The sequence below is a fragment of the Heterocephalus glaber genome, unplaced genomic scaffold, assembly GCF_053883595.1.
Source record: "Heterocephalus glaber isolate CG9 unplaced genomic scaffold, H.glaber_assembly_v1.0 deba00001720, whole genome shotgun sequence".
In the NCBI taxonomy this organism is placed as follows: domain Eukaryota; kingdom Metazoa; phylum Chordata; class Mammalia; order Rodentia; family Bathyergidae; genus Heterocephalus; species Heterocephalus glaber.
The window spans coordinates 1,960,864-1,975,366 of NW_028258433.1; the positions used below are offsets into that span (position 1 = coordinate 1,960,864).

A 14,503-nucleotide genomic window follows, 5' to 3' on the forward strand; every position below is an offset into this window, starting at 1 on the left:
TAATCACATGAACAAATCTCAAAAATATTAAACTGGATGAAAGTAATTAGATATGGAGACTACATTTTGCTATGATTTCATTCATGTGAAGCTTAAAAAGAAGTAAAACTAACAATATGATGATAAAAATCAGGTAACGTTAAAGTCTGATGAAGGTCTGAATTACCATTTAGGGACACAGAAACTTTCTGGGGTGTCCTACATCTTGAATAGAATATTGATTAAACTGGAAGATACATTTATCAAAACTCATGAATTACACACTTGATATGCACATTTTACTATATATAAATAAAACAAAAATTCTCTTAGGAAAACTTAGTATTCATTAACTAAATGAAATTATATCTTTCAAAGCATCATATTTTGTAAATGACCCTAAGAGAACTTTACTTTTAATCACTTAAATAAGGTTTACTGGCTGGTCATGGTGGTGCACACCAATAATCCCAGCACTCAGGTGGCTGAGGCAGGAGGATTGCTGTGAGTTCAAGGTCAGCCTGAACTACATAGTGAGACCCTGTCTCAAAAAAAAAAAAAGGTTTAATGAAGACTCAAGTTTAAAAGTAAAAACTTCAGTGCTACCAAATTTATTAACACAAATGTAAGAAATTCCAACAGAGTACTTTGGCCTCCATTTCCATCTACTACAAATTGGTTTTGTGATGCTATAAACTCCTTTGAGCAGAATGACAATGGAACAGAGTTAGGTAAACTGAAAAAGGTAACAGGAAACAACAGAAAACTCAAAATATAATAAAAGGAAGGTATCACACCTGTTGGGAGAGGTATGTATATCCTTTTTTCTAATCTCCTTCTCAAAGCTTCATCAATGTCCCAGGGGAAATTAGTAGCAGCCAATACCATAACCATTTTGGAAGGATCGTCATTTTCTAAAGTTCCTCCAACTCCTAATAAGTAAGTGGGAGAGAAAAGGCTTCAGTGTTTTTATAATAGCCTTTTATTCTTTCATTCAACCAACCATTTCTAAATGTTAGTTACACTGCTGGGTGGGAGGGTAAATGATAAAAATTCTGCAGTTTTTCTGACCTTTACATGGTAGCAAAACCAGACACATTAACAGAAAACTAACTACAAAGCAAGAAAGTAAAAGAATTTTTACAAAATCTAGTGCAGAATTCTAAGATAATTAAAAACTTTTTTTTGGTATTAAAAAAAAGCCTATTTCTTCTGAACAGAAAAGGCATCAGAAATTAGGCTGCTTTTTTTTTTAACCATAAGCTTATTCAAAAATTATTTTAGTTTTGAGTCTAATTTATTTCATTTTCTCAAGAAGTAAGAACAGCTGAGGGTACACATTTACTTAATAATACACATAAAATCATAGTTTTCAAAGACATGTTACACTACAATTATTCTGTCCTTCAAACTTTTAAGTGACTTGTAAAAAATAATCAAGAAAAGATATTTAAGAATGAACTTAATAATCAAACAGTAGTGAAAATTCTGTTTCTTTTTAAGGCCAAACCAATTTTATGTATGTACAAAGAGTCTACTTTTTCAGAATTAAAATTTCAGAATATAAAATTCCATTTCATACGACAGAAATTCTGGAAAATATGTAGCGGTGTAAAAATATACATACATACATATATGTGTGTGAGTGTGGGTGTGTGTGGGTATGTATGTATGTATATTTTCCAACCTGGCATTACAAAGTAGGAGATTAACAGCAACCCAGTTCAATATTTATTTCCTTAAAAATTATTAAACTCCTATTTCAATGATTATCACAAAGAATCAAGCAGTCCAACTAATAAACGACAGTCATAAACACCCCTCAAATTCTGCTGATTAAATTCTTATTCACTGTTTTTTCCAACTTTAAACACCTAATGTTCACCTCTATACCCCCTCCTCCAAAAGCATAACACAGTTGTTCCTTTCTCTCATACTTAAGCAAAAGTTAAAATGCAAACTCATTAAGGGAAAGAACACTTAGTACATTATTTTGTGTTACAGTGCCTAGCACTGTATATAATACACATTAATAAGTATTCAGTTAAGTATGCATAGTTGGTGGATGATAACCAGGGGTTATCCTTTCATTCCCAACAAAATCCTTTTCATTGCAATACATTCTGGATATTTTTCAACACGTTTTTATTTTTTCTCATGATTTGGCTCAACAGCTGTTGTTCACCACATAACCAGAGAAAGAGTTCTGAGCCAGTATCTTTCTTCCCTCTATGGCTTCCAAATGCCTTTTCTTTGTCTGGAAAACTCTGACCAACACTTCAAAGTTCAAGTCAGGTGGTCCTTAGTCTGGATGGTATGATTCCTAATGTATTTTCATTGCACCCAGAGTCTACCTCTAGCACGGAATCTATCACAGTGTACTGCAATCTTCTGATCAGATGCCTGCTTCTCATGTAGATTAGTCCTTCTCAAACTTTTTGGTTTCAGCATCCTTTTACCATTTTAAAAAGTACTGGGAGCTCCAAAGAAGTGTGTGTGTGTGTGTGTGTGTGTGTGTGTGTGTGTGTTATGGAGTTTACTGATCAATATTTACCATTAGAAATTAAAACAAAATTTTAAACTATTAACTTCAAAAATAAATCTATTACTTGTTAACAAATAAGATTTTTATGAAAAAATAAGTGTATTTTTCAAAACCAAAAAAAAACCATATGAGATTTTTGCAAACATTTTAACATTTGACTAAAGAGAAAACAGTTCTCACATCTGCTTCTATTTTCCATCTTTTGTCATATTCCCAAGTTGACTGGCTGCTGAAAAACTCCACTGTACAACTGTGAGAGAATGAGAGTGCAAAGGACAAATAATTTCTTGATATTGCTAGTAAAAGAGTTTGTACCTTGTAGACTCTTTAAAAAGGAATCAAGGACCCTGGAACTCCAGAACACACCTCTAGAGCCTCTGCTCTAATAGTAAGCTCCTTGAGGGCCATGGTACCTTTTCTCTGTAACCTCATAACCTGGAATGGTTCACAATTCATTACAAGTATGCAACAAGTGCTTAATTCGTGAAAAAAGTGAGGAAAAGTATATGAATAAATGATTAAATTTCAGCTGTCTTCTAGTTCATTTATTGAGAACTTCCAAAGTATGAATCTACAAAAAAGCTCAAAAAAGAAAGACAGTACTTAAATGTCAATTACCATCCATCTGAATGAGGAGCTCAGACTTGACTCTGCGACTTGCCTCATGTTCATCAGAGGTTCCTCTTCGACTACAGATGGAATCTATTTCATCAATGAAGATTGTGGTAGGGGCATAAAACCTAGCCTTTGTGAAAATATTTTAAAGAAATCAATGATCTCATAAAGCAAGCCAAATATTTCTAAATACTAGATCTCCTTTTAAGAAATGGCAAATGAAAGTTGAACTTTCACACTGCTTTAATGTTACTACCAACTATTTATTAAAGAGGATAACTGAAGTAGTCACATCAGGAAAAATAAATTTTTAAAAATCTTTATGGTTGGAAGCTGTATGATAGATACATGGGGATTCACTGTTACTATTATTTTCACTTTTGTGTTTAGAAATTTCCATAATGAAAACTTCTTTAAAAGATTTATCAACCTCTACCCTCAGCGTGTATTCTTAAGTAAGTATTGCAAATCTCTTAGGAAAAAGTAATAAACTTTAATGACAGAACAATTTCTAACTGATTTTTTCAAGCATTAAAATATTTCTCTGTTCCACCAGCTCACTAGACATGAAGAAGCACCAATCAACCCACAAAGAGCCAAAGTTTTTTCCATTCCTACTGGACAGGATCCCAAAGGGCCTTCTTCTACTTCACAGAGGAAGATACACTGAAGATACGCCAACTATCCCACAAAACCTGCCACCTGTTTCTCATTAGTGTATCCAAACTACTAAAATACAACCACACTGCCCTTTTTACAGATTCCTAGGTGAACAGATTAGATTAAGGGGCAATGTCAGGTGCCTACATAAACAAGAGATCTGAATGCATAATCACTCACCATTTCAAACAACAGCCGAACTAACTTCTCAGATTCACCTCTATATTTAGATGTCAGTGTGGAAGAGGAAACATTGAAGAATGTTGTACCACATTCAGTGGCAACAGCTTTAGCTAGCATAGTCTTACCAGTGCCTGGGGGTCCAACCATCAGCACACCCTAAAATTTCAAAAGATGAATTTAAAATGACTGATCAGGTTAAACTTTTTTCATAAACCATCAACTGCTAATGTTGAAGTACATGAAGATTTTCCTATTAAGAACCTTCTTTTTTTTTTGGTACCGGGGATCGAGTCCTTGTGCTTGCGCAGCAGGCAGTGAAACTGCTGAGCTAAATGCCTGGCCAAGAACCTTCTGGTACATTTAGAAAGACCCTTCCCTGATCCTGGGATGAGATAATTCTGTATAGTCTTGTGTACCACTTAAGAGTGACTGCTCTGTTTAAACATAATTAAAATAAGATATTTCCTGGTCCGGGCATTTAGCTCAGTGGTTCTGCCACCTGCCTTGCAAGGGCAAGGTCCTGAGTTCAATCCCCAGTACCAAAAAAAAAAAAAAGATATTTCCTACTACATGTAGAGCCATATATTCCTTTCCCTCTGAAAGGGACAAATTCTATCTTACACAATTCACGTATACAGCTTTCAGTGAAAAATAAAGATCCACTTAGGAGTTCAGCTAACAGTCAAACCCAATGATAATTCAAACAATCAGATTAGCTACAACTGCATCAGTTTAATGTGCTCCATGGCATGCACATTACTGATGAGTCACTGAATACAGACTGAAAACTAAACTAACTTCATATTTTTGAAAACGAAGTATTCCATAAAAACAAATCAGTGAGGCATAAAAATGACTCAAGGAAACAAATCCTCTAAGTCTTGAAGACTAATGAATTTTTAAATATTACCTTCTCACACTTTTAATGAGAATTTGGATACAGTCAATACTACATTTTTTTAATAGTTGGTGATTCTTTAAGAGGAATTATTGTCTAGTTGCTAATTTAGTTTGATAAGCATCATTGAAGTTCCATAAATTCCAAATTCAAAAATGTCCAAATCCCAAATTCAAAAATGTCCAAATCCCTTTCTAGCCATACAATTTTGATACACAAAGCAATCAGAGATCACTTAGAATTGAAACACTAGAGTTTTGTTTTGTTGTGTGTGTGTGATTGTGGGGGAGTGGTACTGAGGATTGAACTCAGGGCCTTTGCAATGAGCTGTATCTCCTGCTCATTTTATTTTTTATTTTACTTTATTTTTAAATTTTGAGACATGGTCTCCCTAAATTGCTAAATTGCTCAGGTTCCGCTCAAACTGGCATTCTTCTGCCTCAGTCTCCTTTCATATTGGAATTAAGAGGCATGCACTACCATACCTAGCTGAAATACTCATTTTATAAAAATTTCTTTTGGCTTTGTAGGGAGAATTTAACTTTGTGTGAGACTGAGATTTTGAAAACTAAACAGTGCTATAGGCACTGTTATTGGCACAGATATAGCAAAGTTCATCCTTTTCTTTCTAACATCCCCCATTCCCCTCTTGGATCCTGTAATGTCAGTAATGTGGCTGCCTCCAAAAGGAGTTAATTTCCAACACTAGCATCTGTACACAGATACAGTATAATATCTGTAAGTTTCATCGCCTTGTGACATTATTCCTTCAATTATCTCCACTCTTTCCTGTATTTCCTTGTCTATAGGCTCTTTCTCCTAGGTAGAGAAACATACTTAAATCTGTTCCATCCACCCATCCATCTATCTATCTATCTAACTATTTATTTATTTATTTATTGGTACCAGGGATCAAACTCAGGCCCTTGCGCTTTTGAGGCAGGCGGTGGAACCACTGAGGTACCCGGGCCCTTGTCCCATTTTTTTAAAAAACCCTTCACTTGACTCTGCAAATTCTCTCTAGCTAGCATACAATTCTCCTTCCTTTCACAGGCAATAAAGAAGTGATTCATGCTCACTATTTCTTCTTCATAGGGCACAATCTTATTTTAGCCTCTACCATTTCACTTAAATTACCTAACTTACTACTCCAATGGCCCTGTTCCAATCTTACCCTCCTGCCTTCTCTCTGACTTCTGACACTTCTGATACATGGGGGTCTTCCTCTTCCTCCTGTTTTTTGACTCTTACATTGGGTTCTGTAATGCTGCTTTTTTTCTCAACACTTCTACTCTATTTTCAGTGTATTTTAGATTTCCTCTTCCTCTACCTCTTATACTTCCAAAGCATTTCTAAGTCTTTTGCTCATTTCCCTTTATAAAAATCCTGAACAAATTCATCCATACCTCAAACTACCATTTAAATCTCACAATTTAAATTTAAATTCAAACTTTTTCTATCCCAAGCTCCAGACCTTTATTTCCACTTAGCTGCTGAGTATTTACCTAAATACATTTTTTTCTCTATTTAAACCTGCCCTTTTCTCATCAATTTTCAGTATCAGTTCATTGTACTTTCTAGAATAAAGAATTTGGCTAGCTTTTGTCTCCAATATCTGGAAAGTAGCCTCTAGTACCTTGGAAATTAGTGAGTGACAAAGTGTCCTTGTTATTCATGTTGGGCTCTGAATTATGCTAATGAGATAACTAATGCAGGGTCCCTGTATAGTTTATGTTAACACAGATGACTCAGGATGAGAGCTGACCATGCCAGAAACACTGACCATGTGATTAAAGAATTGGGGTTTTGAACTGTATGATATCAATTCAACTTCTGGAGAGGGAAAGGTTTGGGGTTTGAAACCCATGGCAATGATTTGATTCATCATGCCTACATAATGAGACTCCAATGAGAACTCTGTATACTGAGCTTGGTGTAGCTATAATCCCAGATACTTGGCAGGCTATAGCAGAAGGATCAAAAGTTTGAGGGCAGCCTGGACAACTTAGTGAGATTCTGACTCAAAATTTTAAAAATTTAAAAAGGGGAGGGATGGGGTATAGTTAGTGGTAAAACACTTACCTAGCACGTACAAGGCCCTGGGTTCAATTCCAGCTACTGCAAAGAGAGAGGAGAGTAGAGGGAAGGAGAGGGGAGGAGAGGACTATGGAGGGGAGGGGAGGGGGGAAAAGGAAAAGAAAACAAACAAAAACCTTTGGACATGACAGCCTGGAAGAGCTTCCATGTGTGATGTGTGATAAATGTGTTCAAAGCAAGGGGGAGTATTTTGAGGGAGATTAATGGCAATGTACCTTCTATTTGTAATTTTTTAAAAAAAATTTAACATTCAGGGCCGGGGATTTAGCTCAGTGGTTTCACCACCTGCTGCACAAGCACAAGGACCTGAGTTCGATCCCTGATACCAAAAAAAAAAAAAAAAATTAAGCATTCATTGTGTATTTTGATCACAGTTCATACATATGTGTCAAATAAAAAAAATTTTTTTAAGTATGTTAAGGGGAAAAAATACTCTTCAAGTTGTGAGAAGCAATCAAAATGCCATGAATGTTCACACTATTCAGATAAATATACAATTTCTCTTCTCTTTTCAGCACAGGAACCTGAGCAGAGGTAGGCAGAGACAGACTTTTCTAGGTAAGTTGGGCATAGTAAGATCATGCTGTTAGTCAAAGTAGAGGAAGACTCTCCCTACGGCTAAGACCAAAAAAAAAAAAGCTCCTGGCAGCTTGGAACAGGTTTTTAATATGCTAAAGTAAAAATGCTGAACTTAAGCAGAACTACTCCTGAGTGGGCTTTACCCTCTAAAGCAGAGGGCAAACTACAAAGAAATAAACATTCTGATTTTGTCTAATAATTATACTGAGCCTAGATCAAATGATGATCAAAATAATTAATGATTATTGAGAAACATGCCAACTTTTAAAAAAGTATTTATTTGATCAAATACTTTTAAGACTATATATTACTGCTGCTTAATTTGCTTAACTTTTTACTTATAGAAACAGATATCCAGAAAACTCAAAATTGGCCTCTAGTTCAGCACCTGAAGGAAGTGACAGACTGAAGAAGATAGTTGCAACATTTCAAGCCCAGCTCTCTTGCCACACATCTCAACTACAAATTTAAATGCAGGTATTCAGGATGTATACAAACTTCCCTTGACTTTTGCAAACTGAGTTAAACACATAAAAATCTACAAGAAGACAGCATCCTTATACCAACACCGTACTATTAAATTCTCGCCTTCCAGGGCCGGGGATTTAGCTCAGTGGTTTCATCGTCTGCTGCGCAAGCACAAGGGCCCAAGTTCAATCCTCAGTACCAAAAAAAAAGAAAAAAAAAATTCTCACCTTCCATGGTCTTCTAATCCCTTTGAAAAAGTCAGGCATCCACATTGGAAGGACAACAGCTTCCCTTAGCAACTTCTTAGCTTCTTCCAGATCTGCTATGTCATCCCTTTGCAACAACAACAAAGTTTCACAATGATTATTCAAGGGCACCTTTATGGTGAAAAGTAATTCTTTTACATTTTTTCACTTATGAAATTACTCTTATATTAAGACCATTATTCTAGTTGTAACTGCATAAAATGATCAGTGACAACATTGCAGCTATTAATTACAACACGTTATTCAATTAATGACCTGTCAATTAATGTCAAAATTAACATATAAAATGCCTTTCTTTATACTCTGTCCTGTCAATTCTGCAGACTCATAATCAGAAAATTAATGGATAACGAAAGACTCACACCAACCCAAGCTATGACCTATTTTTTTCTTCTACTTTAATTCAAGAACTTAAAATACTAACCAGTGAATGCTAGGATTCCTGGATACAATGTCTCTCTCAAGAGCTTCCACCAGATCCTTATCATATCCAGCACCATCAAATTTTGGAATTTCCCCATCACTTACACCATCTTGCATATTTTTCCTTCCCTGGGAACAGCCATAAAATAAATTCTGGTCAATAATAGAACAATTTTAATATCATTAAGCTTTCAAAATAGTACAATACAATCACTTTTAAATATTTTCTTACAACTTAAAGTTGTAAGTTCTTGATTGTTCAAATACCATCCTCCTCTAGGATTTAATTAATTAGAAAGAACTGATTAAATTTATTATAAACATCTTCAAATTTACATTCTTAAAGAAACAGTTACAGGTAAAACTAAGATGATTTTTGCTAGATCCCAAAAGACTGGGAAAGCCTAACTGATGGACGCAAAGAATTTCCACCACTGCTAGAGAGTAACTACAGTAACAACATATAAGAAAGAAAATTAATTTACTAAGAGCCTACCATGTGGTAGAAAAACTTCACATATATCATCTCATTTAACACAATAATCCTACTAGGTAGATACTTATTTTTCTTGTTTTTATAGATAAGGAAACTAGGCCTCACAAAGACTCAGTAACTTAAGATCACTAATAAATAAATGTCAGGGACAGATTTTAACTCAGGTCTTCCTGCCTCCTTAAAGCCACACCATTCCACATCAGATTGTTTAAGGCCTTGGCCCAGTTGCTTAACGCTTCAGAGCAGCTGTGGATTGCAGAACTATTCTCCATAGCATCCAAAAATGAAGTTGTAGATGAAAAAAGGTTTGGGACTCTGAAGCTACACGGTTTTTGCCTTTTACTGTAAGTAAGCCCTCAAGATTCTCAGTTTCTTCCAGTGAGGTCCTTGGGCCACATCATAAAATCACTGCAATGATACTGGTAAAATGACCTTTTAAAATAGTATTATTAAGAGCATTAAAGCAATATGCTTTACCACAAATTCTTGATTTAATAATGAGGTGCCTTTAAAAAAATTATACGCTATAGTTTCTAGCTATGGAATTCTACCAAGATTCTACTCAGCTTTGAAGAGCTTTAAATTTGAAGAGCTTTAAATGGAACACACTGATCTGCCAAACAGTTCAACTACAGAAAAGCAAGGACATCCCCAGAACTTCAGCCCCAGGGTTCTTGTCTGATGTAAAATGAGGAGGAAAAAAGGTCAAAGTGAATCAATCTCCTAAATATCAAGCTGAAGACAGACAGTAAGAGGCCATAATCAACATCAAATTGAAGAGACAATATGAAGAGGCCATAATCAACTTCAAACTGAAGAGAGACAATATGAAGAGAACATAATGGACTTCTCTCATCCCAATTCTTCTGAGATAAATGACAGGTGTATTACGTATTATGAGAGAACTAAATAGCTTCCTTTGGCAGATGCTCTTGTTATTTTAGCAACGAAATAAATGACTAAACAGTACTGTGGCACTTGATCCCCAAAATAAACAATTTACTTTATCTAGGCAGTATGGCAGTACCAGCAAGCTAACTGTTAGTAAGATTGTTACATTTTAGATGACATATATCATCAATACTGACACTACTGAAAGGAAGTAATTTCTGGCCTAGCTATATAAAAAATTCAAAACAAACTCAGCCTAGAATCACATTTTATAGTTGGATAGGCCAAGACTACAAAGTCTCATTTAAACAATTCACTGGGAACACATTGTAATCATTTAAAAATTACTCTAGGAACTACTAAATAATACAACAAATTAATATGGAGCTTAACAAGTCTTCATATGGAAATTGTAGTTTAAGATAGTAAATTAAATTTAAAATTTCATTTTCATGTAAGAGCCCAAGTGGCAGGGGAGGACTTGATAAACACTATCTAGAGAAAAGAAAAGCTGCATGTCTATCTTCAGGCAACAAGGTCACAAGATTTTAGGAACAGAGACCGGAGCATCTACTATGTGCAACACATTTTATTGTGCATTGGGTTTTAGAGTAGTGAATAAAATACACCGTGTGGCCTCATCAAGCATCTATCTAGTCTAGTGGAGGAAAACAGAAGCAAACAAAGGAAAGATACACATAATTATAAATTTTCAAGTGCAATGAAAAATCTGATTAGTCAGTGTGGCTAAAAGGTATGGAATAGAAGGAAGATGTACAAGATGTGGGTAGAAATAAACCTGAGTTTTATACTAAGTGCATGAGAATGATATAATAAAATGATTAACAGTTCTAGATGATCTTTCTGGCCATGGTATTGAAAAAAAGTATGGTACAGGAGGAGGTGATAAAGAAGTAAAAGCCTCTCATGGGGCCGGGGATTTAGCTCAACGGCAAAGGGCCTGGTCCTATGTTCAATCCCTGGTACCAAAAAAAAAAAGCCTCTCACTGCACAGAAGAAACACAGGCATAAATTCATCAAACAATCTGCCCAAGAATTCAAAGTTTCCCAGTTGTAGAGATGAGATACTCTGTATTTAGAAACTTTTTCAAAGCAAAATGATAAGGTAAAAGGAAAGATAATTAAGAAAACTAGAATTAAATAAGATAATTTAAATAGGTGACATAAAGATTGGAAACAGCCCAAGTGCCCATCAACTGGAGACTGGATAAAGATGTGGTTTTTTTATAAAATGGAGTACTACTCAGCCATAAAGAACGAGAAACTAGAGACATTTATAGCTAAGTGGATGCACACTGAGGCCATACTCTTAAGTGAAATAAATAGGACACACGTGTAAATACCGAATAGTTTCTCTGGTGTGAGAAACTGAAAGTGTAAATAAGGATCAAAATGAATAACTGATAATGTGAAATAGGAAGAAAAAGTCCAAAAGGGTACAGGAAGAGGAGCAGTAGGGGAAAGAAAGGAAGGGAAAGGAAAAAATATGAGAAAAGGAAAAAATGGAAAGAAAGTCTTTGTAAATAGAGAGGTGTGGAGGAGTGGAAGGGAGGGCAGGGGAATGGGGAAAAAACAAGAACCAAGATACATCATGTAAAGGTAAAAGTTCCCAACAATAAATGTAACTGTATTGTATACCTAAAATGTATCAATAAACTTAAAGAAAAAAATAAAAAAATAGATGATAATTACTCTTGTAACAAATATATAGATAAGTTAGAATACGGACATCACATTATAAATAACTGTGGTATCAGTTAACCAGCTAATTAACTGCCACATTTAAAACACCGTTAGTTTTTAAGCAATAAAGCTAATCTCACCCAAGATACTATAACTCCTGCATAATACTAATTGTAACAACTTTCAAATGACCTTAGAATTCTTGCCTTAGATTTTTTACAAGTTGACTAAGGCCAGTGTTAGCAAGAATGTGATATTTAGCATGAAGGCTAACATACTTTTTTTCCTCTTGAACCTAGTTCCCAATGCATTATTATTAAACGGTGGGGGCTTTGGAAGTTGTTTCAGTCATGAGAGTTCTACCCTGGTGAATGGGACCGGTACTTGAGGGAGCTTGAGGAATTCTCCTACCATGTGAGAACAAAATAGAAGGGCCATCTATGAGAAACAGGCCTTCACCAGACACTAAGTCTGCTGGCTCCTTGATCTTGGGGTTGCCAGCCTCTAGAACTATGAGCAACAAATTTCTATTCTTTATAAATTACTCAATATTTTGTTATAGCAGCTCAAACAGACTAAGACTCCAGGTACATTCAAGTAAGACTGAAAACTACAGTGTAAAGGTAAATTTGTTCATTTAACTCCCTCTCAACAATGAGAAAATTTAACTTGAGATCAGGGGCCATATTTTACTAGTTTATATTTCTAGCACCTAGAAGTATGACTGACACAAAATATAAACTTAATAAAGATTTGTTAAATAAGTGGGATTACAAATTGGCCTCATGAATGACCCTGTGAGCCTCAAAAGAAAAAAAAAACACTAAGGCTTCAACAATAGATCACTATGCAAAGTAATTATTACTTATTTAAAAACAGCATTGTAAGCATGGACCTAACCTGAAGCTTATCAGTTTAATGCTCTTACTTTCTTCTTTTTTTTTTTTTTTGGTACCGAGGATCGAACTCAGGACCTTGTGCTTGCAAGGCAGGCACCAGAACCACTAAGCTAAATCCCTGGCCCCTGAAGCTTGTCAGTTTAAAAAAGCAAAATGATGACGATTGATGATGATGATGATGATGATGATGTAGTCACCATGAGAAAATGAACTAGTACTCTTATTAGAAAGAAATATTCATGGTAAATTAAAACAAGATAGCAAGCATTTTCAAATAAGAAGCTATACTGTATAATGATTAAAAGCTCCGACATTATAGTTAAGATTCAAATTCTGGCTCTATCATTTACTTGCAGTGCCTCAACTTCTTGGTACATAAAACAGAAATTTATACTGTGCTCACAGGGGAGTGCAGGGATCAAATAAACCAAGATATGGATAAATCTTCAAAGAGGTTATTTGTAGAAAACTCCAAAAAGGTTAAGTGTGCTCAAGGAAGAGTAACATTTGTTACTAAACTAAAAATCCAAATATACTGGGGAACTTGGACAAGAGAAATAACTTCTCTTATCCTTACTTTTACATCTATAAAGTTAAGTAAGTGGTTGGGACACAGCGGCAACTTTCAAAATTCTGACCATTACACAAAGTAATAAATGTGTTTTTAGATCATGACCTATTCATACAACTCAATTTATATACACTTATATAACTGTTTCCCAAAACACTGCTATCTTTACTATGGGCAATGAACTCTGGATTTCTTAGTCTATCTTGCTTTATTTTTTTTTAAGCTAGTTGAAACACACAAAACTTACTAAGAAAAAGAGAGGAGGAGACTACAATACCTTTGAGGATATTTCCAATACTCACTTTCAAATGAGCCTCCATGGAAGTGGGTATCTATCACTTTTTTTCTAAGCTGCCTCTAACCTTACCACAATGTTCAGTTATTTTTTGAGATGCTAGTATTCTAATGAATATTTCAATAGTTACGACAATCAGAGCTGAGCTGAGTACACCTCTCAAATTCAAATGAAGTTTCCATGAGTTTGCTTTTTAAAAATTCTAGTCCCTTTTATTTCCACAGTGACTCCAAAAATTTATCTGCAAAACAACTGCAGAGTTTTGTTTGTTTTAAACACATGACTTGTTTTTCAGTAACATTCTGAGTACTTATACATCAATGAAAGAATAAAACTTAGAAAATTATTTGCAAACATTATAAATCAAAGACTTTTACAATCTCCAGAAAGAAAATATATTTGGCATTCAACAAATGCTGCTTGTTTCTTTTCTTAGCTTAAGAGCTGTCACACTTTAAACTCAGTATTAATTATTCTAGATTTCTTTTTTCAATCCAACCTGGATTTTCAAAATCTAGCTTGGTAGAGGAATACTACATAATATGAAAAGGCTTAAAAGAAGCAGGACAAAAATATTATGACTTTACAAATCCCATTCTTCCAGACTCCATTCCAGACTCATTTCTTCAAATCTCCTTCCTTTGCAAGTTACTTTAGCTCTCTGTACCAGTTTCTTCATTGTAAAATGGATAGAAGATAACTACTTTGCAGGATTTTTTTCATAAATTACTGTGATTACTCTGAATGTTGCCTAGCAAAGAAACAGTCAATAATCCATGGCCACAGTTCTTTTCTTGTGCTATGTGAAAATAAAGACAAAGTTCCACTGAAGATATCACAATGAAATGGGAAATACTATCACTACAATTTTTACTAAACTAAGGCTAAAGATGCATCAGGTCATCCTGGCTAGCTCCTTACTCTGTAAGATCAT

The 14,503-nt window shown here is 34.9% G+C and overlaps 1 protein-coding gene across 4 annotated transcripts in view; it reads right to left on the bottom strand.

The window, feature by feature from the left end:
* Positions 1–14,503, bottom strand: part of Katnal1 (katanin catalytic subunit A1 like 1) — a 130,515-nt gene that overhangs the window by 53,441 nt on the left and 62,571 nt on the right. For all 4 annotated transcript variants that reach the window (XM_004854786.4, XM_004854785.4, XM_004854788.4 and 1 more), the window contains exons 5-9: positions 8,715–8,842; positions 8,252–8,357; positions 3,980–4,138; positions 3,143–3,269; positions 777–911 (exon numbers count right to left, since the gene is read on the bottom strand). In XM_004854786.4, coding sequence (XP_004854843.1) covers positions 777–911; positions 3,143–3,269; positions 3,980–4,138; positions 8,252–8,357; positions 8,715–8,842 — 655 coding nt within the window. The remainder of the gene's footprint in view (positions 1–776; positions 912–3,142; positions 3,270–3,979; positions 4,139–8,251; positions 8,358–8,714; positions 8,843–14,503) is intronic.